The 24,565-nt window shown below is 39.6% G+C and overlaps 4 protein-coding genes across 5 annotated transcripts in view; 2 read left to right on the forward strand and 2 right to left on the reverse strand.

Moving 5' to 3' along the window:
- Positions 1-2,205, reverse strand: part of LOC103988762 (polyadenylate-binding protein-interacting protein 8) — a 4,534-nt gene extending 2,329 nt beyond the window's left edge. The window contains exons 1-3 of the mRNA XM_009407393.3: positions 1,652-2,205; positions 1,388-1,498; positions 1,209-1,253 (exon numbers count right to left, since the gene is read on the reverse strand). Coding sequence (XP_009405668.2) covers positions 1,209-1,253; positions 1,388-1,498; positions 1,652-2,014 — 519 coding nt within the window. The 5' untranslated portion in view covers positions 2,015-2,205. The remainder of the gene's footprint in view (positions 1-1,208; positions 1,254-1,387; positions 1,499-1,651) is intronic.
- Positions 2,206-8,062: 5,857 nt separating this feature from the next.
- LOC135676690 (protein NUCLEAR FUSION DEFECTIVE 6, mitochondrial-like) lies at positions 8,063-12,031 on the reverse strand. Its single transcript, XM_065188140.1, has 4 exons — positions 11,784-12,031; positions 11,561-11,682; positions 9,570-9,650; positions 8,063-8,680 (listed from the first exon to the last, which is right to left on the reverse strand). Exons 1-3 carry the CDS (start codon positions 11,927-11,929, stop codon positions 9,577-9,579), a joined length of 342 nt encoding a protein of 113 aa, XP_065044212.1. The 5' UTR covers positions 11,930-12,031; the 3' UTR covers positions 8,063-8,680; positions 9,570-9,576.
- A 2,108-nt stretch (positions 12,032-14,139) lies between these two features.
- Positions 14,140-15,130, forward strand: LOC135676688 (fasciclin-like arabinogalactan protein 12). The gene has a single exon (XM_065188136.1). The coding sequence runs from the start codon at positions 14,180-14,182 to the stop codon at positions 14,939-14,941; it is 762 nt and encodes a 253-aa protein (XP_065044208.1). The 5' UTR covers positions 14,140-14,179; the 3' UTR covers positions 14,942-15,130.
- Positions 15,131-18,117: 2,987 nt separating this feature from the next.
- LOC135676689 (transcription factor VOZ1-like) lies at positions 18,118-23,927 on the forward strand. 2 transcript variants are annotated; one of them, XM_065188139.1, is made up of 5 exons: positions 18,118-18,555; positions 18,653-18,847; positions 22,190-22,706; positions 22,877-23,025; positions 23,224-23,927. In XM_065188139.1, the coding sequence occupies exons 1-5, from the start codon at positions 18,343-18,345 to the stop codon at positions 23,395-23,397; spliced, it is 1,248 nt and encodes a 415-aa protein (XP_065044211.1). In that variant the 5' UTR covers positions 18,118-18,342; the 3' UTR covers positions 23,398-23,927. The 2 variants fall into 2 exon arrangements, with proteins under 2 accessions (XP_065044211.1, XP_065044209.1); XM_065188137.1 differs by having other exon boundaries at positions 18,120-18,555; positions 22,877-23,927.
- Positions 23,928-24,565: the final 638 nt, after the last annotated feature.

Consider the following 24,565-nt stretch of genomic DNA (forward strand, 5'->3'; position numbering starts at 1 on the left):
AGTGTGCTGACATTTGGAGGAAGGGAAGTGGAAGATACATTATATGGACAGAGTTGCTCTGGAAACTTTAGAGTCGTACACTAAAATTAGATATTACCTACAAATTTTATGTAGTTGCATAGAAGATCAATACTCTATATAAAATGAACTTCCATGTGATCAGCTAGATCACATTTGATGTCAGAACTTGGTCTCATGAGATTACTGGCCCACTGATTTGATAGGTCTATAAACCACATGATCTAAAATATTTAAGCCCAAATTAATTGTAATATATTTGTCTAGCCCTACGAGCAACTCAAATCTATTCTCAGGTGTGAGATGAAACTGAAATATTTATGTTCTGGTCAAGACCTAAACATAACATGGAATCTCCTATGAGTTGCACCATATGTGCACACTGTACTAGGTGTGTCTTGATACAATTTGTTAGAATCCAACCAGATGGGATAACTGGTCTGATTGGATAATTGATTCATTACCGACTTGATGAATCTGCACCAGGCAGCCCGAAATTATTATAATTTATTTGATACAATAGGATACCTAAATCATTAACATAATGAACTTAAATCAGATAATCCAAAATACTTAAGTCCAAGACAATAGTAATAAGCACATCTAGTCTTATAAACTAACTCAAATCTCCTCTCACACTTGGAATACCTCTTTCTGGCCAAAATATATGCATTTGCTAATATTGTTAATTTCTCAGGACAAGCAAAGAGTACTACTACTCAGTACAAAAGTGATGCTAGGCAGAAGATCTGTTTGAACCAAGACAAACTTCCATAACTGAACACAAGCAGAAAAATAACCAAACGCAATTCGGTCCCTTATGTGACACATTTCATTAGGCTGCAACGTGAAGAGGTACTTAGAGAAGGTTAGTGAGGATTCTTGAATAATACAAGCTATAATCTGACCAACTCAAATCATCCTGTTACGCATTTTGAAACTACACAATCTAGCCATGAACTATATCATAATTGGTCAAATATAACAAAATGGTGGCTAGTTCATCGACAATTGGTATATTGTTTCAATCATGTCATTGCAATAATCAAAAGAGTTGCATAATATTCAATATAGAGGAAGACAAGCTAATGATGAAAATAAATAATATCACAAGGTCACATCAATTCACGAACATTAGTGACAATGAAACTATAGATTTCGTTAATTTGAGTATATTTGGAGGAAATTACCTTCCCGCAGTTTCCAAATAATGCAGCAAGCTGTTCTTCACTGACCTGGAGCATATTGATCATAGTGTGGTTTAAGAAGTTTCTGAGTCCAATATCTTAAGTGAAGCTAGCAATTTATAGTCATTACAGAAATTGGTAGCCATTAAGGAAATAAAGGAAAGATTCTTAGATGGCTTTACATGATGATCAATGTCAGAAACATAGACAGTTCGCCTGATGCAGTCCTCTTTCTGTGCTCCATGAACTCTGTCATTAACCTTCCTCGGCCTCTGATCGTAATTGTACTTCCTCTGTGCAAAATAAATCCTAAGGTTTATGATTCTATCTCCTTTAAATCTGCCCCAGTTGCTAGGAAATCAAAGCAAAACCCTGAACCCTTCCAATTTCCCCGCATCAAGGCACGATCGCAGCAAAGAGGTGCAAAATAGAGAGGAAGCGGTTACCCAGCGAGGCTGATGATTGCAGGACGACCCATCGTCGCCGTCGATCATCATCCCGAATAGGCGCATCGAGGCCACGAAGGCCGGCGCCTCCGCGGAGAGTCGCGTGGCGGCGGGCCGGCGGGAGGACGGCACGAACTCCTCGGCCGAGGGGTTTAATTTGGAGAGCGCGCGGGTCAGGTCCTTCAGGTCGGCGACGTCGGCCGGACGGTCCGTGCCATCCCGATCGTCAACTGCGGCCATCTCCTCCGCCGCTGCGACCACGGAATGGCAGACGCTAATTCCCGATCGGAGGATGGAAGAGATGGTAAAGCAGAGATGAATCCTTCCCTGCCGCTGCTGCCGCTTCCAATTAAAAGACGACATAAAACGGACGGAAGAAGAGGCGGAGGAGAGAGAGAGAGAGAGAGAGAGTTATGGGAAGGCTTCGGTTACAAAATGGAGAGCTATGGAATGAGGTGCTGCTGCAGACGTCGCTCCATTTAATAGGTTTGCTCTCGTCTCGTTGTTTCGGATGGTAGTGGGGAGAGCCGTTGTAGCAGCGAGTCGGAGTAGTTGTACAGTACGTCTCCCACCTACCAGTAGATGACTCCCGTTTATTGCTTTCTTTGCGAGCTAAAAGTGAGGTGCGAAGCGAGATACACGAATCACAGCCTTTCCTATATCAGCTAAAAGTCTACCAACCTTTCGAACGTTTCTCGTCATCAGAGCGTTTAAAAGGTGGGACCCGTATTTTCCTATTAGATAGTCTCTAAGTAGCCTTCTTTCTTAAGATGGGCCAACTAGGCTTTCTTAAGTTGGGTAGCGATTCAGCTAGAAGGGGAGTTGACGAGATCTGCAGCGCCCGCTCGTCCGAAGCAAAAGTACACTTTTGTGTTAACAGACGTCCTGAGCCCACTTGTGAACCAATGGGCCCGCCTTTCGTGTCTCCATTCATCATACGAGTAAGCGCAGCGGGTGGAAAACGTTCAGCACATGCCCGAGGCCTTGAAGGGTCCCGTTCGAGCTGGAGTCTACTAGAGTGGAAATGGAGAACCCAAGGAAGCAATATTACATATAATGCTCATCAAGAACACAAGATTAGGTCTTATACACATTTAAGAATGTAATCTAATTCTCCTGATCATGGAAGCCAGTAGCTCCCCTCCCACAATGGGTCTCATATACCTGATACAAGTTTCCCTGCTCATCTTGCCTCCGTGAGACGAAAAGAGAAACAATGAAAAGATCTACCACCAGAATGTGATCGAACTGGACCAAGGTAAATTTACGCCTATGAATCTAAAAGCCCAAAATGTCATCAAGGATTGATAATCACATTTTTTTGTCTCATATGAATTGAGGCGTAATAGAACAACGGCCTCGTGGGTGTGTCACTTCTATCCTTCTTCTTCTCTTTCTTTTTTTTTTTTTTTTGGATCCACCCCAATAGGAACAAAATGGTTTCTATGTTAGGGGCCCAAGTGACCAAAACTATCCTAGTAGGGATAAGCACATTTACTCACACGTTAATTGAGGAGAAAGAAAACCAGGACATTAAATGCCAAAAAGTCACTTCTATGATATTTTTGAAGGTACAATCCAAAGGGACAAAACCATGCAATATCCACTAAGACTAACAATTTCTTGTGGGCCGCATGCTTAAAAACATTAACATATAAATGATATACATAATACAAAGAAAAAATAAAATAAAACATTAAGAGTTATAGATTTAACAAGATAAATACTATAGACTTGATTTCAAGGTGCTCTGTGCACACTCAAGAGGTTAAGATCTCTGTCTCTCTTTTATGTTCCAATGCTTCCTGATCTTCCTGCTCTTTAAGACTATCAATTCTTATACATATCTTGCTGATGACACAAGGACTCTTTTACTAACCCTAAAATTATAGTGTCATGAATTTAATTAGTTTTGTCTACGTCGTGCAACACCTTAGTGTGTTCGTTCGCAAAATTCAACATCCCCCAAACCTCCTATGATTCATCCCTTAGGACCTACAAAAGAGAAAATAGGTTAGAGAAAACGTTTCACTCGGGATTCACAAGTAACCATTTCAGCAAACACTTCATAGCTAATGCAAATTACAAACACAGACTTTATAAACTATGAACGATCGTACAACAAAGGGTTCAAAATAGTGCACTACAAACTGAAATGTCCACAACTGTCCACATGATACAACATTTATTTACAAATTTAAAGCGACCACTAAAGTCAACCAAAATAGGGCTGTTAAGCCTACTTTTAGCCCTCTACATGTTGTACAAAGCATGAATATAACCGAAAGAAACAAACATATATAAGCATTACATCAAACACCTCGTTTACAATTCTATCCGTAACATTCTTCCCTCACTTATTCCTTCAACATCCTCATCGAAGCCTTTGTAAACGCTACATCTCTTCGCCTTTACTAAGTCTTCAATGTTCTACTCCAACTGCAATGCGTCTCTTGACTCCCAATTGCACTCTACCGCTATTATTGAATAGTCGATCTTTGATTTACCATGCTACTTCAACTCACCAATGTCCCTGACTCTGGTGTGAGGTCGGTTGAGTTATGCTAATCCTTGTTGGTTCTTGCGAATCCCTCGGGTGAAGGAAAATACCATCCTTGGAATGCGCTAGTCTCTTGAATACCTCATGCCACTTGAACTTGGAGGATGCTTGTTGGAGCTTCAACCAGTATCACCTCGTAGATTTTAAAGTTTTCGAGTCTTTTTTCCGCAAAATTTACCCATCGACTTTTCTTCCACTTAGTTATCACTTCCAAGTAAGTTCGCATCACTTCCGCTTTTGATTGGCATTCTGTTGGAAAATGAAGCATATAATATACTCTCAATAGCATTGGTGAGAATTTAACAACTATTGTCTTCCCTTAAGTTTCTTCGAAGGGTCTTTGAACCTATGTAGAACTCCTCTATTGGATAAATAAAAGAATTGAGGTACTCGGTTTCACCCATTCACTTAAGAGTTGAGAAGGCAAAGGTTACTTGAGTTAGCCCGCCTTCTCGAGGATTGTACTTCATGCATCGAGTTGGTTACTAGCCTTCGCCCACTCTTTGCTCACACTTTTGAAGCACTCGAAGTGTTTGCACTCATTGCGTTGAGTTGGCTATTGTGACTTACCTTCTCAATGTCATTGAACTTCTAGGCGGCAAGAAGTTTTCATCCCAACTTGGAGCAAGTCTCTAATAGTTTTGGTCACCTTTAGGATTATACCATTTTCAAAGGTACAGCATCACGTACTGCCTTCTACGTTCCTTAATCGAGCACTCTTACATTGACTCGAAGTCCTCCACTTTTTGCTATTTTGATGAGAAGCACATTGACACTAGTCTTACAAAATTTCTTGGCCTATGCCCTTCAACCTTGTCTCAGTACTTGGAGTTTGTCTTTGCATTTTACACATTCACGGCCCCTTTCATGACTAAGCGCTCTCCTTCCATAAGAGCCTCCCTCCACGAGAGCAAGGGATCGATGACTCCATGGAAGTCTTGCCTTTGCAGTACCATGGCATTGTTATGCCCATGGCCCTACTATTCATCGCATTGTGTCTACATCCCTTTCTTCGTGATCGACAGATCCACCTTCGCAACATTATGACACTTCTCCGAGTCCACCTTCATTCTAATCGATGCTTGGTTTTTGGTAGCTAAGTCTCTCTAGAGTTGTCATCGCTTCCTCGCCCCTTTCGACCACTTCAACACCTTTGTGTTCTCCGAAAAGTTCCCCTTGGTCGATAAAAAGACAAACTATAACTCACATGTACAGCCTCCACCATTATGTTGCAGGGCTCACGCCGATTATGTTCTCCTTAGCTTCCTTGGTAGCAATGTTCGCTTACTCGACCTTATCCTCTAACTTATCGGGCTCTCTTAAGTGAATATGAGCTCTAGAGCGGTCCAACTCTCCAACCGCTCTAATCATATCTCTGCATGATCAAGTCTCTCATGGGACTTACTGGTACTTGCATTCAAAATTCTCCCTAGGTGATACACAGCCCTCATATGCTGATGACCAAGGCTTTAATCCGATGCAAAATTCGATAAACAAACGAAAGACCCGCCTCTACGATACCATGACATTCATTCCTTAAATTCATAGCCCTTTTTGTCATCGTATTGTTCACCAAAATGGAGCTCTCAGTAGCTCCCGATCATACCTTTGTATGATCTAGTCCCTCACGGGACTAGTTGTGTATCTATCGCATTGCCACGAACAATTCCACCATGATCTACTACACCATGTCACATCTTGGTAATATCTTCATTGCATTCTGATCATTATGGGATGAACTCGGATTACAATCCCTCCATGTGTGGCCTTTGCCAACACATCACAGGGCCTCTTCCACCTTCAATTATGCTTGCTCCTTCGACAATCGACCTTCATCCACCCGCTCTCGGGTCACACCCAGACGAACACAGCTCTAGGACAATCCATCACCTAGCAGCTCCCGAAGTCCATAGACTTCATTGAAATTGGTGCGCACCATTGTTTGGATCCTAGGCCTTTGCCCCCACCAGCACAATCTCCATTATGCACCACTTCCTTCATGTCAACTCGAATGACAACACTATACATATTCTTTAAGAGTACACGTCTTTACGTCCTCTTGCCTCGTATCAAGGCCTTCTGACCCCAACTTCACCTCCGCAAGTTGAGTCGTGTTGGTCCCTCCGTCAAATACTTCTCCGAGATAAAGTGCATGTGCCTCAAAGCTCCCTTTGTCTTTGGCACTATGCAAGATGGGTCTGCTCCATCAAAATGAAGGTCCCATAGAACGACATGATCCCGTTCTTACCTCTGCAAGAGTTCATGTCCTTTACCTTTATCCAAAGAAAGCTTCGTGCCTCCACTCCATGTTTCATATTCTATGTCGACTCCCTTCATGTGGCTTGGGTACTTCACCAAGTTACACTCAAGTGACTCCGCTCCTTGGTTTGCATTGAGTTGATGGTGGCCCTCGCGCCCACCATTCCACGGGTCAACCCTTCGTTGAATTCAATCTCCATATCGACTTCAAGTGTGCCTTCATTTGGTGTTGCCTTGGGTCGCTGCTCCACTTGATCTCGCAATGTATCCACCAATGCATTATCTTATACAAGATCATGCAATGACTCCTCACTGCTCGCTCGATCCGTTGAGCTTTGTAGAGTTGTTGTCTTGAGGTACTCTTCAACATGTATGGTTCGTTGCACATGATTCTCCCTCTAGAGAACCGGGATTTATCCCTCTTAGATATTTGTCCCGTTGGAACAATTTCTCTCTTCGCATCCTTTCATATAGAAGTTTCGAAAACTACCATCCCTTTGGACTACTCCGCCTTGCTAAACAAACTGTGCATTATTCTATCCCCGCAAACACACTTGCTAGATTACGACTCCTCGCCGGTACAACCCCTGTTGCACCCCTCAAGACCTAACAACATAATGAACTCGGTGCACACTTCAACCTCTTACGAACATATCCTTCCCATATCGAAGAGAAAGTTTCAATGCTCCATGACATCGAGTCTCGGTCGCCTTGGGATGTCCACAAACATTCCATCGTCCGCATACAAGCCCTTGCATGAGTAATGAATTTTTCGAGTTAACAATTCCCCTCATTTCTATGAGCTTTACACAACTCTTTCGGTCACTTAAGTAACTCATCCCACTTTACATGATCTCACCCTTTACTAAGTGCCCCGCTCACTTTGAGCACCATCAAGTATAATTGCTAACGTCGAGCCGTAACTCGAACTCAACCATCCCAACCTTTGTGCGCTACGCATTCTTCCCAGCTTGCTTGTCCTCGTGATGCCTCTCACACGAACGTTGGTCATTCTTCTGAATATCATTATCAAATGCCTGCTCTTCTAAGCGACTTCTTTCCCTACATTTCCATGCTCGTTTCCCTCCCAAACAATCGCACATACCGACTACCCTCAACGCAGGCCCACTAGGTCTCCTACATTTACATGTTATCAAGCAAGACTAAGTGCATTAAGGAAAGTAGTTGAATGATTAGTTGACTCAACGTATTATGGAGCAGAAACAGTTTCTCATCCAAATGCATTGAAAACGCTATAAAGGGAGGGAGTTTTTTAGATAATTAGCTATAAGAGAAGAGTCATTTCCCCTTTGTAGCCCTACCGCCCAAAAAGGCTTAGTTATAACTAGTTATAACATATCTATGTTTATTGGACTCTATAAGGGCACCGAATTCATTCATATATATAAATTGTTTCCTATATGTGTTTATCCCGCTCTGAGACCAAATGTCACGAACTTAACTGATTTTGCCTAAGTCATGTAACACTATTACGATTATGTCTACAAAGGTTAACCCCCCCGAAATCTCAAATGATCCCTTAAGACATACAAAAGATAAAACAAATTAGAGAAAATATTTCACTCGGAATCTACAAGCAACCATTTCAACAAACATTTCATAACCAATACAAATTACAAACATAAACTTCATAAGCTCTGAACGATCGCATAACAAAGATTCCAACATGATCCACTACAAACTGAAATGCCCACAAGTGCTCATATGACACAACCTTCGTTCATAGGCTTAAAGTGATCACCAAAACCAACCAAAATATGACTAGCAAGTCTATTTTCAACCCTCTACATGTTGTTCAAAATATAAACAAAATCGAAAGATACGAACATATATGAGCATTACATCAAACACCTCATTTATGATTTTATCTGTGACAATATATCACTTTGCTTAACACAATTCAGTTACAGCCTAATGCAAATCACCAGCTAACTGAGCTAACTGATGATGTTAATGTTGCAACTGTTCAAGATAACATTCTGCCTTGCTGCTGCAAAATCGCACAGAAAAAAGACAGCCAAAATTGCAATTTTCCAACTAGTGTCACTTTATTCATACCATTTAATCCTGTCCAATAGATGAAACCAATAGTAAAAGGAATAAATTGCTCCAAGAAAATCTTCCACTACCAAGAAATCCACAATTCCATGTCCAGTGCAGCGTCCTCAAATAAATTAAGACTCATCCATCTACAATACAAGACAAACTCTCTAAGCTACAACTTCAAATGTGGAAAGATCACCATAATCATAGTAAACAACAATGCAGAATTTTCATTTACAATAAAACTTCGATTCAGATAAATAAAAAAAAAGTTGTGGCATCAAGGGGATAAAATAGCAAGAGAGACAGTAATTCCAGTTCAAAAGCCTTTCATGATAAGAAACAGCAGACCAAAACAAATGAGAAATCACCAAGTTTCCACAAATCACAACTAAATTAACCAGCGATTGTCAGCTAGCAAATACAAGATATCAGAAACACATCTCATAGATCCAACAAACAGAATAAGCAAAAACACAAGGCAACTGGATTCAATTCAACATTGATGTTTGACAAAGAAAAAAAAGAAGCATTTCTAATGTGAATCGTCCAATAATTATGACATTATTTCAAAAATTAAGCTGTTGATACTGATGAGACAACAATTAACAAAAATCAGGCACCAGCATGATAAATAAGAATGCAAATGACACCTTTTTTTTATTTTTGTTGTGGAAGCATGCCGGAAGATGAGGAAGATATGTTGAGAATATCTGAAGACCATAAAACTAACAAACAATATAGAAAATCTTGAGAACAACAAGATGGGGAAGAACCTTTAGTGGTTCATCTAGCTGAAATTCACAAAACCAATGTGAGTTCCTTCCATGTCTTAACAAGCTACCTTTTTTTTATTTTTGTTGTGGAAGCATGCCGGAAGATGAGGAAGATATGTTGAGAATATCTGAAGACCATAAAACTAACAAACAATATAGAAAATCTTGAGAACAACAAGATGGGGAAGAATCTTTAGTGGTTCATCTAGCTGAAATTCACAAAACCAATGTGAGTTCCTTCCATGTCTTAACAAGCTACCTTTGTCTTAATAAGCAGGAAGTTCTGAAACCAAATAATTGCTTGGACCCACTGGATAGTCATCATACACCATCTTGCCAGCTGATGTAAATACAATATATCAGTATATTCCTTCAATTTGCTGATACATCAAATTAAGAGTTCAAAAATACAGCACTGCAATCGTCACACAAAGGGAACAAGCTTTTGGCCTAGACTTAATATTTTAGAGGATGAGTCATCTTGAACTTAAAAGAAATATACATATATTCAAGGAAAGCAAAGACATTATAGTTCTGAAGCCTAGGTCACTTAGTCAAAAAAAGAAAGTCTTTTGCCAATGGCATCTCAAATGATGCAGAAGTTCAATTTAATTGTGAACCTAGAATGACAGTGTACACTTGCATTTATATGATTCCCATTTCCCAGTAAGAGGAAATCTAAAAAACACTTGCACTGACAGTCAGAAAAAAAGAACTTCAGGCATAAGCTACCAAAACTCCCCCTCCCCTCCAGTACAAGTGCATGTTTCCATTCAAGCAGAACATCCCCAATCCAAAAATTACAAACAAGCCCTCCGATAGGACATATGTTCTCTACAATGCAAGGTCTGCTATTCTGGATATCTATTATTCACTATCATTCTACCATTACTGAAATTTGGGGCTAGTCACTAATAGGGGATTATTACTACAAAAAGCAATATCTTTATTTTTTTTATTGCAGTTTGCTAAAACGAATGTTCACTTTTACCATCTAAAGCCCATAAGCTAAGCATTGGTCCAACCGCCCAAGTAAAAAAAAAATATAGAACATGATTACACATGTTTATTTATAGTTCTTGCTCCAGACCAGATATAGGTGCTTAATCCTCTAGAAAATTTATCTTGGAAAATAGCCAAATCAATCAGAAGGTGAACAACATAACTAGATATTTAACCAAGAAAAAGACAAAATTTTCATTATGCCAACCTGTATTTCTGAGAAGATCAGATAAATTATTTGCTAGATTCCACCTAGTAATTGTCACACGTCATCATTCTTCCCAGCTGGTTGAATGTAGAAAAATCAGTATGACTTTTTTCACTTTAAACAAATATATATATATATATATATATATATATATATATATTATGGCACCAAAGAGATTAATCTGATCGAATCAATCATAAAGAGATGTGACATAATATAAGACTTCAACATGGTCAACATACTCTACAAGAAAGAGAGCTATAACCAAGAAGGACCTAGCACCCTTATATATACAAATATTCATATTAACAAGTTCACATACCTATGCATCTTAGATGATTTTATCTCTATCACTTTTATACTCTATAAAGCCTTCTTATTTTCACTTGGAGTCCATAGGCAACCATAAAGAATACAATATAAGCTACTTATCTGCTTTTGCAAATCTCATCCTTATGTTTTGAAATAATTTAAAAACCATCACTATAATGTAATAACTAATATTAAAATGTCCATAAATTCTTTTCTGGGAAATGAAATGCATCTCACAGCAAGGAAATTCACCTCCATGATGTGTATTTTCTTTCTTTTTCCCTTGTAGTGTTAACCTTGAGGCACATAAGTAGGCAAGACTCAAAGAAGTACTAACTATTAGTAATCATTTGATTGGTCGCTCACAAATACTAAAGATTTTTCACATAAATTCCAACAGAAGAGAAGAATGCCTAGTAGACCTTTGCTTAATTCCTCTGCAAGCAGAAACTTATCCATAACCACGAAAGACACAACGGATCACATAAGTATATAGCCATTAACTCAGAAGGTGGCAGAGTAGCATCACCAGAAGAAACCAAAGAACAAGCCGAAAACGATGCAATTATAGGTGATTCATTAAATGAAGAACAAATAATCAATTTACATCTATGATAACTGGCGATTAACTTGCAAATACAAGAAAACAAATCGCTGAAAGCAATTGGATGCAACCACCATTACAAGAAGATTAGCGTACTGCAGCCAAAGAAGGGTTTGGAGTTTACCTTCAGAAAGCCACCCAGAACCTCTGCGGGAAATGGTGAGCATTGATGTCATCAATGCCGAGGCCGTGGCGTTGTGTATCGGCAGCAGGGACTCCAAACAGAAGCTTGTCTCAACGGGAGACCTTACATTTTCAAGAACAGATAACCATCGTCGCCCAAAGCAAGACAGAGGCGAGAAAGTAAAAGATCAAGATCGAATCGCTATAAGAACGGGATCCGATACCTTGGGAACCGAGAGGCAGTGGCCGCCGGCCTCGACCTGGGGAGCGGGCGGAGGGAAGGGCGGGAGGCCCCGATCCTCGCAGCAACAGTGGGCCGGAGGGAAAGCGACCGGCAGAGCAACCTACGGGCGGCGACGGCAACGATCATGTCAGGCGGAGCAAGCGGGCTTCGTCCGAGCGGGACGGGGAAGGCGAAGGGAGCGGCGAGGGATTTGGGTCGGCCAGGATAAGGAGGTTCCCGTTCTCTTAGGTAAATCAATTTACACGTCTAACCCTTCATTGTATAGAATTACATAGATGCCCTTGTACATCTTAATTTATCCTATTATCCCAATTAATTCAAAAAATTCAGGTTAGCCATTATTTAAAATTGACTAGTCTAAAATGAAATGACATACGTATATATTTAATGGTCGATTGGCAACTGAGATAAAATTTAAATTTAAGTTTTTAAGATATATATGTGTGTGCGCACTTAATTTAATTTTTTTGCGTTCCTACCAAATTAAATTTATTGTGGGTTTGTGCAAATGTTGTGGACAAGAAAATTATTTGTGGCAGAAATATCTGGAAAATTTTATGAAATATTTAAAAAATCTAATTTTTCATGATATCTCATAATTTTTGTATATTTAGATTTTTTTAATATATATATATATATATATATATATTTTAAACAGTATATTATTTTAATATTTCTCGAACAATAAATACCTCAAGTTAAAAAATTTGTAAATACCTCTCCCACTATCATCATAGCTCTCCCTTCTTCCTCCTTTTCCTTCTCTTCAGCTTCTTTTTTTCTGTCTCTTTCTCTTCTTTCCTTCTCCCTTCTCTTTCTCTTGCGGACGGTGGGCCACGGATAGCAGACGACGACAAGCGACGGTGGAGGGATAGTTTGTATATGTTTTAATTAAAGATATTATTTGAAAAATAGATAGTTTCTATCGAAATCGCCCATTATTTTTCTTTCTTGAATTTTTTTCGTCAACGCTCCGCATCAGTGCTAAGCATCAACTTCTATGTTGGTATCATCACATGTTCTGGATTTGAAGCTTCCGAGGCAACCCTTAAAAACACGAATCACGAAACCTAACCGCGAACCCTTAAACGGTCAAATCGTTTATGGATCCCTAAATTGATTGAGTAATATCATTATGCACATTAAGTAATCGCAAGTAGCTGGACTTGAACAATTTAAAGTACAACAAGTTATTGAATAATTTATGAACAATATTATTCTTTATTTAATTTGGTTAACCGGAGCATGGAAATTTATGATCGAATTCAATTTGACTTTGAACTCAAAGAGTAAACTCTGTGATTGATTTCTTTAAGTTATGGATTTAAGCACGACTACTCACTTAAGACTTTAATTGTTAGATACCATTAAAGGAATCTCATTTGGACTCAAAATTAACTCCAATCTTAGGTGGAATGATCTTGAACATAAGCTTAGTTAGTCAAATTTGAATTGAGTTTGAGGATGATTTGAAATAAGTTTGAACTAAATTGAAGTAGGACTTGAATCAGATCTCTCAGTCTCATTGATTGATATGATATGATCTATATATATCTGCCAATAATTAATTAAGCCCATTGTTGCCGATCATGACTTGGACTCTTTTTCTATTTCGCAGCATGCATGCAGGGAGAGCACCAAATGGTTAGGGTTGTTTCTGATTAATATAAGAACGGAGAGCACCAAGTAGAAAAAGAATAACTGACAGCTGCAGGTTGGTTGGTGACTGCAGGCAGCTAAGCTAAGCTGCCTGGATACTACAGGCTGCCTGTATCATATCAATAAACTAATAATGCTCTTATATCATTCAAGCTTCCACCTTCCCCAGTTTTTAAAGCAAGTCATCTCTTACTCCAGAAAAAAAGATCTCGACTCCAAACCAAGTCATGGATTCAGAGTGGCATTGTGTAGACATGCTTGCAGGATGCACAAGGAAAACAAGGTCTCCTTGAAAATGATGTCGTACCCGATGACATTGATGCTTTGAATTGGAACCAACCATCAACATCAATGATACATAGTTTTCTTTGCTGTTTAGGTAGAACTACATCTGTTGAATTCTTTGTTTATCTCCTCCCAACCATTCTATCAGAATTCCTTTCTTTTTCATTTTTCATTTTTCATTGCACATGCAATCTCTTCTCTTGAATACATAAATGACTTGAAGGCATCATTCTTTTTCTCTCTTTCTTTCAAGAAAAATATGTTCCAACTACATGTAATCTCTCTCGGTATTGTTTAATCGCAAGTGCTCAGCATTGAAGATGGATCCAAAAGCCAGCTAATTCCAGCCTCGCTATACTCTCCCTCTCTTTCTTATATACCATGCGACCCTCCGGCCTCCTTCCACTGCCTCTCACCACCACCTCATACACCATGGCCTCGTCATCAGTCTCCGCGGTGCTCAGCTTCGCCACATTGCTTCTCTTGACCGCGCCCCTGGTGCGATCCCAGCCGGCCGCCGCTCCGCCGGCCCCTGCTGGACCGCTCAACCTCACCGCCATCCTCGTCAAGGGCGGGAATTTCAACTCCTTCATACGCCTCCTGCAGCAGACGCGGGTGGACGAGCAGCTCAACAGCCAGCTCAACAACAGCTTCAATGGCCTCACCGTCTTCGCCCCCACCGACAACGCCTTCGGCGGTCTCAAGGCCGGCACGCTCAACAGCCTCAACCAGCAGCAGCAGGTCGAGCTCGTGCTCTACCACGTCCTCCCGCGCTACTATAGCCTGACCATTTTCCAGACCGCGAGCAACCCGCTGCCGACGCAGGCGTCGGGGAAGACCGGCGTGTTCAAGCTCAACGTGACCACCACGACGAACAATCAGGCCAACGTCTCCACCGGCGTCGTCGAGACGCCCATCAACACTCCGCTCTACTCCGAATTCCCCCTCGCCGTCTACCCCGTCGAGAAGGTGCTGCTGCCGTTCGAGATCTTCGGCCCACAGCCTCCGGCAGCGGCCCCAGCGCCGTCGACGAAGAAACCCAACTCCCCACCTTCCTCGTCGTCCGGAGAAGGTGCTGATTCGCCCTCCGAGGGCAGCACCGGTTCCGGGGCGAGCTTGAAGGGAAGGGAAGTAGGGTGGAGCTTCATCGCGGCGGTTGGTGTCTTGGGCATTGCAGCTGGTAATCTTCTGTAGGAGTCGGAGCTACCTACTCCACTGTATCATTGCATGGCATGGATTCGTCGAGTGTTCTCCTTCATTGTTGTGCTCTTCTCCGACTTTATCTACTTACATTCATGTACTGAGTTTTCTTCATCAGATTCTTCCTTCCTTTGTTAATTTCCTCCACATTAATACATGATGATTCATTCGTTGCAGCCTCCATTTAGGGTTTTCATTGGTTTTCCATTTAATGAGTCAAGAGGAAAGTGACACGGGCATGTGCAAATCACACAAACTCTTTCTTGGGTGTTCATGTGACGACACATGAAGGAAACAATTCCAACAAGTCAAATTAATGTGGCACAGATCAGCTGGAAGCATCTTTTATCAAAGTCGAACTGAAAAGATGTGCTACATACCAACCCTTGTGTACATTGATTAGTAGATTTAGGGAAGAACTAAAAGAATGCGTACATTGATTAGTTGAAATGGAAGACACCAGATCTCAAATATTCATCCATTCAACTAAATCTTTGACTCGACCACCACCACACCACCTAAGCAGTTGACTAAAATAGTAAACTTTTTGCTAACCCAAATAAGACTGCATCTGAATGTGAATGCAGATCAGTGATAGCTGTACTGATCACTACTGGGTCAAACAGTACTGAGAGCCAGCAATTAATCCATGTTCCAAATGGCTGAGGCATCCTCTTCACCAACTTAACTAAGCTTTCAATACATTGTTTTTCATCAAAGAGTGAAGAAAACACCTTGAAATATATGTGACAATTATACAGTGGATATATACGGTCAGTCTGGTGCTGTTGGCTCTTTCTTCCGTTTCTTCTAGTGGTGTTTATGATGGGTACCACAAAGTTAGGAAAGGAAGATGTCTATATATGGCTAAGCCAAACGATAGCTTTGGTTGAATTCAGCTGATAAACTTTAGTCCTGCCAAAACAAACATCTTAGGTGTTCGAAATTAGAAGGGAAACCCTCAAAATTTTTAATTTAGTTCTTCAAACGTAGAATACAATCAAACGCGCATTGAACATCCTACCTTAAATTCTAAATATGACAAACAAGCACTTGAACTATTCTTTTTATTAAACCGATAGTTATATAATTGATACTATATCAACGTGGCACTTGGACTGTTTCTTCAACGATCGATGCTATATAGGAGCAATTATAAATTACTCCTACAGTTAACTATGGTTAACATCCTAGTTGCTATACCTTAACAAGTAGCATATGGGGTCTCTCAACACTTACGAAGATAAAATATTTAATCCCAATTCTTCTTATACCGTTAATTTTATTGATAGAAAAAATAGCACGTGTTGTCACGTGCAAAAAAGCACAAATAAAAAGGATAAAAATATAATTTTATTATTTTAAATTATTAAATTTATATCTACTTCTCACCTTAACCGATTTCTCTTCCTCTCTTCTTACCTTATTTTTGTCGCTTGCTCACTATACTCACTCGACCTATATCGCTCTTGCACCACTTAACCATCGTTGCACCTGTAACACTCGTTATCATCGCTCCTGCACCGCTCGACCATTGCCTCTCCTACACCTCTTGTCACTATCGCAACGGACCTAGCTCGCCTACAGTACCTTACTCGCTTGCCGCACTTGTTCACTAGTCACCTCATCATCCCTACCTTGGTCGATGGTGGTCTCGTCATCGTCAGAGAAGTTTACTGCCTATGCGTCTCTATTTCAAAATTGACCCAACAAAAACTCGATGTTCCAGCCATGTGTCAACACCAAGGTCCAACGATAGGACGACTTCACCTTCGGGATTGCCTTCTTCGATCTGGACTTGTTCCTCCTCAACTAGAGCTTGCAACTATCCCTTTGTGACAGTCGCCTCTCCCTCTCCTCCCATGACGCTCAGCTTGCCATCTTTCACCTCAAGGTTGATGAGATCTTTCTCCTCATTGCTACCACCACCACCACCAACCCCAATGTACGATTCATCTCCCTTTTTTATCTCCTCTATTTTGATATATATATATATATATATATATATATATATATATATATATATGAATCTAATATCTTAACCGGGTTGATAAATCTACTTAATTTCACTTCGAATATTGTATTAAATCTGTTCTTATATTGTTAGAAATATGCATCATCAACCAGATATTACTTCTTTGCTTTCCATATCAATAGTGAAGGATTTATGGTGGTATTTGCTGACAAAAAGTATGCAAGAAGGTCTTCTCATGTCTTTGTTGGTAACGGTTCATATGCTATGGTACTGTAGCGAACGCATCCAATTGTACGGCAAGCGAGCGACGGATAAGTAAGTCAAAAAACGGAGCGGAAAGAGGACAGGAAGAAAAATCAATTAGAGCGAGAAGTGAATATAAATTTAATAATTTTTAAAATAATAAAAGTATATTTTAATTTTTTTATTAGTATTTTTTTGTATTTACAACAAGTGATGATTTTTTCTTTAGACGAAATTAACGATGTAAGAAGAATCAAGGTTAAATGTTTCACTTTTGTAAATGTAAAGATCTATATGCTATATTTTAAAGTATAGGAATCGAGATACTAATCATAATTAACTATAGGAGATAATCTATAATTATCTCTACTATTTAAGATAATATTTATGTTTGATTTTTGAATGTATGCTATAATAACATAGCATCTAGAAGGGTATTTTCTTATTAAATCAATGATGGTAAAATTAATTCTATTGAAAGAGTAATGTATTTTTTATAATTTAAAATTAATTATGAAACTCATTATGAGTTCTTTATATCCACAACAAATAAAAAAAAACTTACTCTACCATCCAGGAGATCTTACTGTAGGCATCTTCATTTTAGTCCTTTACGAGACTGAATCAGAAAAAAAAAAAAAAAGCCAATATATGGTCGCCACCGTGTCCATGGACTTCCAGGGCTGTCAATTTAGACCTGCAAGTCTTTTCTACGAAGTCAAGCAAACCTTTTGGCCCTTTCAGTAACTTCAATTACTTATCGAAAGACTAACGTTTGGAAAGGGGCCCACAGATAATATGATGTTAGGGCGGCTCTGTTGGACTGCCACGTAAGGTGAGAGAGAGTTGGGGAGGCGTCGTTTGGTACTATACCTATATAAAGGATTAATTACAGAGTTAAACCCCGGAGAAAACATTTATCTGCCGCTGTTACCAGCGGCCCGTATTAATACCTTTCCCCTTTGCCGCGTCCCCTGGTGCCTTTCTCTCGGCTTGCTTCCATCTTTCAATGTTGATGATCGATTAAAGCGTCTCTTTTTCTTCTTCCTTCTCCTCCTCGATTCTCTTCTCTTGCCCTCAACCCGAGCTCCTCGATTCCACTACCAATTCCCAGTTTCAGGGTTTCACCCTCGATTCCCCTTCCCCGATCACGCACCTGATCGCTCGATCGGCCGCCATGGGGAAGGGTTCCAAGTCGGTCTCGCACCAGCTTTTCAAGGATAAGGCCAGGAACCGGGTGGACGACCTCCAGGAGATGTTCACCGACCTCCAGTCCGCCCTCAAGGAGAGCCGCGCCGCCGACGTCGCCGTCCTCGAGGAGCAGGTCCACCAGATGCTCCGCGAGTGGAGGGCCGAACTCAATCAGGCATCCCCCGCGACCTCCCTGCAGGTAATCCAATCTAAAAGCCCCTATTTTTGTTTCCGTCTTCGGTTTTTCTGTTGGTTTGTTCGGTCAGTTGGAGTCGTGGTTGATTCTGGGTGGACAGGCGAACACCCCCGACACTTCGGATCTGTTCTCGGAGACTCTTCGGCTGTTGCAGCTGAGCGAGGAGGAGGATGACGCAACGAGCAAGCTGGCCGATTTGGCATTCAGGAACACTCCAAAGCCTGAACAGGTGGAGTTCCAACAAGCTGATGTTGGAGCCACGCAAGGTAGAGAGGCTGCTACCTTCTATCAAGAGGTGAATATGATCTGAAGCCAGAATGTTGTTTTCTATTGTATATCAATAAAATATTTGTTTTCGTCGTGCAATTAAATATGGTAATTGTGCATTTGAATAAATATATTAATAAAATCTAATTTTGTTACTGTCACGGTTTTAGTTGGAGAATAGAATCTACAATTTCAGTGGAACTTTAGGGAAAGAAGAAAGTTACATGAATAGAGTGAAAAAAAAGTTGATGCAAGCTCTAACATCAAAACGTCATTAGTTTAAGAGAATGCTTCAGAATTCTCAAGAACAATGAAGAATTGCCAATTTGGTAAATCTAACAGCGTGACATGAAAAACCATTTCCTTTGACATAAGACAAGGACCATTTGGTGCAAGTTTAGTTGATCAAGTATGACAGTTTTTTAGTCAGTCCTTATAAAAGTATAGATGAGATTACTCAAGTCATTGTCTAATTGTAGATAAGATTATGAATATATTTATCTTTTCTGTTCCCTTCATCAGACTGCATTCTCAGTTTAAGCAGATGAGTGTTAGCAACATCAATTCAGTAATTGTTTCATACTGATGCTTGATGAAAGAATTTTTATGTCCTTTCTTTCTCATTTACTAACACATAATTTCTCATCATATCTGGGAGGTGTTTTATTTGGAGTTGTTGTGAGCATTCTTGGACCAATCAGCATTCTAACATTTAACATTGTGCATAGCAACATTTATTTACATAGAAAAGCGAAGAAAGGAAAAATGACAACACACTTTGCTAATCTGAATTTTATGGATTGTGGATAGTTCTTAGGACTGCTAGAATGGAACAATCAATTCCACTCTTTCTAAGTGCATAAATCATTGATTAGAGTTGGGGTCCTAACTAGTTTCAAGGAAAGTGGAACAATCAATTCCACTTTCTTTGTCCTACATAACCATGCTTATTGTTTTTGACAATTCATTTTCTCACACGTTGTGGTGTATTTCTATCTTAAGGAAAATCTGCTAATCCATGCAAGGCAAATCCTTTAAGATTCAAAGTTACCCTTTTTTTATTCCACTTGGCCACATGAATGGTGCATTGGAGTCTCTTAAAGAGGTGCCCATGGTGAAACCAACAAGGGGTTTAGATTTGATTTGATTTTGTATGCAGTTGGCATCTGATATTCATGTTGTTTCTTTTTTATTGTTCTTATATGTACTGGTCAGAAAGGTGTTTGTATGATTTGTATGTCACTTTGTGAGATAACCATATAAATGAGTCAGTTTGCTAGTCTCCTATTCATAACAAGCTATTTAAGTAACATCCTAGGACAATGATGTACCCTATCCAGTCCATTACCGCTGGATTCAGTGTTGATTATTGATTGAGGTGGGGAAGTTCCAGGCATCATGTTATCTTTCTTGTTTCCTTAGGAGGTGTGATGTAACCTTTCCAGTCTGTTACTTTTGGCTCATGAGACCCGGTAGATTTAGTGTTGATATCCCTCTAGGTGTGGAAGCACCAGGCATCACATTATCTCTGTTGCTGTTTCTTTGATCACTTGACCTAGCTAGATTATGAGATATAAGTGATTAGTTGTTAGTTTCAACTTCTTATTAGGTAGAGTTTCACTTACCATCTAACTCATATAATTACAGATGTTCCTGATAGATGATTGATTGTCGTCATTATTTCATTTGCTGAGAAATAATTAGTTTTGTTAATTTTTAACTGTCTTTGTGCATGTGTTTTAAGTTATTTCTTTCTGTCTATATAGTCTTTCTTTGGTTTAGATTATAAGCAGTATCTCTGGCTGCCTAGTTCAAGTGCTATTCAGAATATTGAGGAAGATTTTGTAAGGCCATTAATGTGACATTGTCTGACACCAGCTTCTGGCTTCCATGTGATCTCTCATAGTATAACTAACTAGTTCTTAAGACAAGCAACTTGATAAAACAGTTTAAAGATCCTAAATTTCTTTTGTGACAATAATATAATTTTCATGCACTTTTCATTGCCCCAAAGTTACCGAAACAGAATCTGGGATTCTAAGTCTAGCAGCATTTGACGCTTTCTTGATTATATCAGTTTTAGGGTTCAAAACACAATGAAAAATCTGCATTATTATACCCCATATAGCAGGTGTAAATATTCCTATCAAATAAGTGCATGGATTATTGATTTCCAGTGTGGATTCTGCTGCTGACAGTTACAAAGGTCTTAGGAGGTGGCAGCAATTAGCCCAGTGGCAATGATGATGGTGTCTAAGAACACAAAGAAGGAAGAGGAGCAGGATTGCATAGAGAAAGACAGAGGAGAGTGAGGAGAGATTGTTTGTGTGTGTGTGTGTGTGTGAGAGAGAGAGAGAGAGAGAGAGTCCTGTTTCACCGCCACAAAGGAAACTTGAGAAAGATTGCAGGCCCTAACTTATATAAATTTTATCTCAGCCATTAGAACAAATAAATGACTAAGATTAAAGTTCAAATAGTTAACAGCTGAGATTGATGGGCTTGGATTGGTCAAAATAACTGTGGGCTGAGATGAATGGGCTTGAAGTTGAGCTGGTGAATCGAGCTCTTAACGAGCCAAACACAAACTAACTCGGTCCTGTTTGTGTAAGGCTTCTTAATGCTTCAAACATCTGTGGGCTGTCTGGGCTTATCTCAAATGCTTTTTAAGTGGATGAATCTTGTGTCGGCAAGTGGTTCGAGTTCGAGTTGCTCATTAAAGTCTAGCTGGTTTTTAACTCTAGTTTAGTTAGAGTGGTTGAGAGGAACTTTCTGACCTCTGGCCCTCTTGCTTCTGGATTTGATTTGAGTTCATTTAATTTTACTTTTATTTAACTTAAAACTTGTTTTTTTTTTATGCAACATGTGACATCATACTTTTGATATAAACTTGTACCCAAAATATAATAATATCTCGGACAAATATGTACATCTGATGTTGCTTATCATCCAAAATTGTCATACACATATTGGGCAGTGTTCTTAGAAAACGTGCAAAAAATTTTGGCTTATTTTGTGCAGGTTTTCCTCCTTGGGTTCTTATAATAATGGAAATTGAAAGCTCTGGGTTTTCAGTTGTGAGTTTTATCACTTAAGTTTTCTTGTTGTTTTGTGATGTTTGCATTTCATGTTCTAGTCATTAAGAACTCGGACAAATTTCTGACAGTTCAAACATCCTCCCTGGTAGTCCTTGACTCATGACAATAGGATTTTTTTATTTTGAACAATTTGTCAGGATACAGTCAAACAATATAGTACATTTCACTCTCTCTATGGTATGGGTATATATATTTCAATAACATGCTAATTCACTTTTTGTCAATTTATGTTGGTGATTGTGGCAATTGAAAGTTGTCAAATTGGCTTCTTGCAGTACCATATGAATCAGGAAGTGGCTGAACAGGAATTCCTGTATGCTGATCACTATGAAAGCAACCACCCCAATGGGGCTCATGATGCTGCTGTGACCTGCCTGGAAGGGCCATATCATTTTGATTATCAGCAATACAATATGCATCAAGAACTGTCGCATGATCTTTATATCAACCCTACTGAGCAGAACACCCAAGATGTGTTCCCCCATATTTCAGATGTACTGCCAGCTATTTGCCCTCCACCTTCTGCATTTTTAAGGCCAAAGTGTGCTCTTTGGGATTGTCCAAGGCCTGCTCAAGGCTCAGAATGGTGCCAAGACTATTGCAGCAGCTTCCATGCCACTCTAGCAATTAATGAAGGCCCACCTGGTATGACACCAGTGCTGCGCCCTGGAGGTATCAACCTAAAGGATGGTCCACTTTTTGCTGCTCTTAGTGCAAAAGTACTAGGAAAAAATGTTGGTATTCCAGTATGTGAAGGTGCTGCAACTTCAAAGTCTCCATGGAATGCTCCAGGTATGGTTGTACCGCATCTTCAGAGACATTTAATACTGCTCTTTTGTTCATGATTTCAAGTCAGCCAGTCAACTCATTTGAGAACCATTTTCTGAATGGATGGTGGAGTCTTTTTTCCTCCTTTCAATGAATTTCATCTGATCACCAAGAATTTTTGTGTATTGGTGCAGATCTATTTGATCTTTGTGTTCTTGAAGGCGAATCACTTAGAGAATGGCTTTTTTTCGACAAGCCAAGGAGAGCATTTGAGAGTGGTAACCGGAAGCAAAGGTCACTGCCAGATTATAATGGACGTGGTTGGCATGAATCTAGAAAGCAGGTAATGAAGGAATATGGGGGTTTAAAAAGGTCCTATTACATGGATCCACAACCACTCACTCACTACGAGTGGCATCTGTATGAATATGAGATCAATGATTGTGAAGTGTTCGCGTTATATAGGCTAGAATTCAAACTCGTCGATTCAAAGAAAAGTGCCAAAGCCAAGTTGACCAGTAATTCACTTGTGGATCTGCAGCAGCAGATGGGGAGGCTCAAAGCAGACAACAGTGTGGATTACACAAAGAATACCAAGAGCAGGACAAAAGCTAATCAGAAAGACATTGCTGGAAGCTTTTATACAGCTTCAGGTGTGGCAGATCAGAAGGAGAATTCTCTTGCATGCTTCCAGCCAGATGGCTTTTCTAGATGAGAAATCTGGTTCTGGGCCCAACATCCAATATACTTATCCTATCGCTAGCTTGAATAACAGTTATGGATCATAAGAGAATATAACTAACCTGAAGCTGCTGCATCTCCATAGTGAGTGTTCTCTCACTCCTTATAATAATTTGTTTTGCCTCAAATGTCAGTGTGCCGCCTTGCTGTTTGTTTCAACTAATTGGTCGCATTTGCCTGACTAAGTTTTTGGTATTAAATAACATCATATATAGCTATGGTGTTGAGAACTGGAATCTGTTAAAAAAAGATCATGTTGAAGCAGAGTGCTTTATTATTTTCAAAGCTGGAGTATGTTACCTACTGTTCTCCAGGTTTTGGGTGTCTTTTAACAAGAAGGGCAACTAACTGGTTGGTGCACAGCTTTTCAGAATGGTAGATGCAAAGTTGCACCAAACATTGTATATTTTTCCTGGTTTCCATGATATGCTATGTTTTCCTGAAATTTCAAGAAAACCTAACTAGTTTTGTGGTTCTGAGGATATATATCTGGATCCTTTTGTACTTTAGGGTCTCCAAGTCAGGATAAAGCCTGTACAAAATTGTTTCTGCATTTGAAAGCTACTTTGTGTTTTAAAGGTTACAGCCCAGAACGACAATTAATGTTCCTTTTATGACAGTTTTTCTCTTGGTTGCAATACTATATAAGTTATATGTGAAACAGCCGGATTATACAATTGCAATTGTTCTGCCATCGATTGTTTGTGAAAATATGAATTGTCCATTCCTAGTAATTATTGTCTCTCAGAATATGTTAAATTGAAAATAAGTGAAATTTGATTGTCATGTTATTCTATAGATCAACATCTGATACTGGTGACACTACTGTTTTTGTTGTGTGTTCTTCACTGTTTCTGAAAGTTTCTACAACATAGCATTTGATAATCTTTTGGATCCTTTAATGATTCTCTTCATTTGATTTTTATTTTGTGCTACTTGAGTGCACAAAAAAATTGTTACATAAAATTGTTCAATAAGCATATCTAAATATGCTTATTGAGATGCAATAATAATCAAAATTTGGAAGACATCTGAAGTACCTGCAAGTGCAGTAATCAGTGTTACGGTATTATCAACTGGTCTGATGGTTCTAATCTATGGGATGGATCACACAGCTTAAGAGGTAAAGTCATAGTGCAGAA

Source organism: Musa acuminata, chromosome BXJ1-6 (genome assembly GCF_036884655.1).
Source record: "Musa acuminata AAA Group cultivar baxijiao chromosome BXJ1-6, Cavendish_Baxijiao_AAA, whole genome shotgun sequence".
Taxonomy (NCBI): Eukaryota; Viridiplantae; Streptophyta; class Magnoliopsida; order Zingiberales; family Musaceae; genus Musa; species Musa acuminata.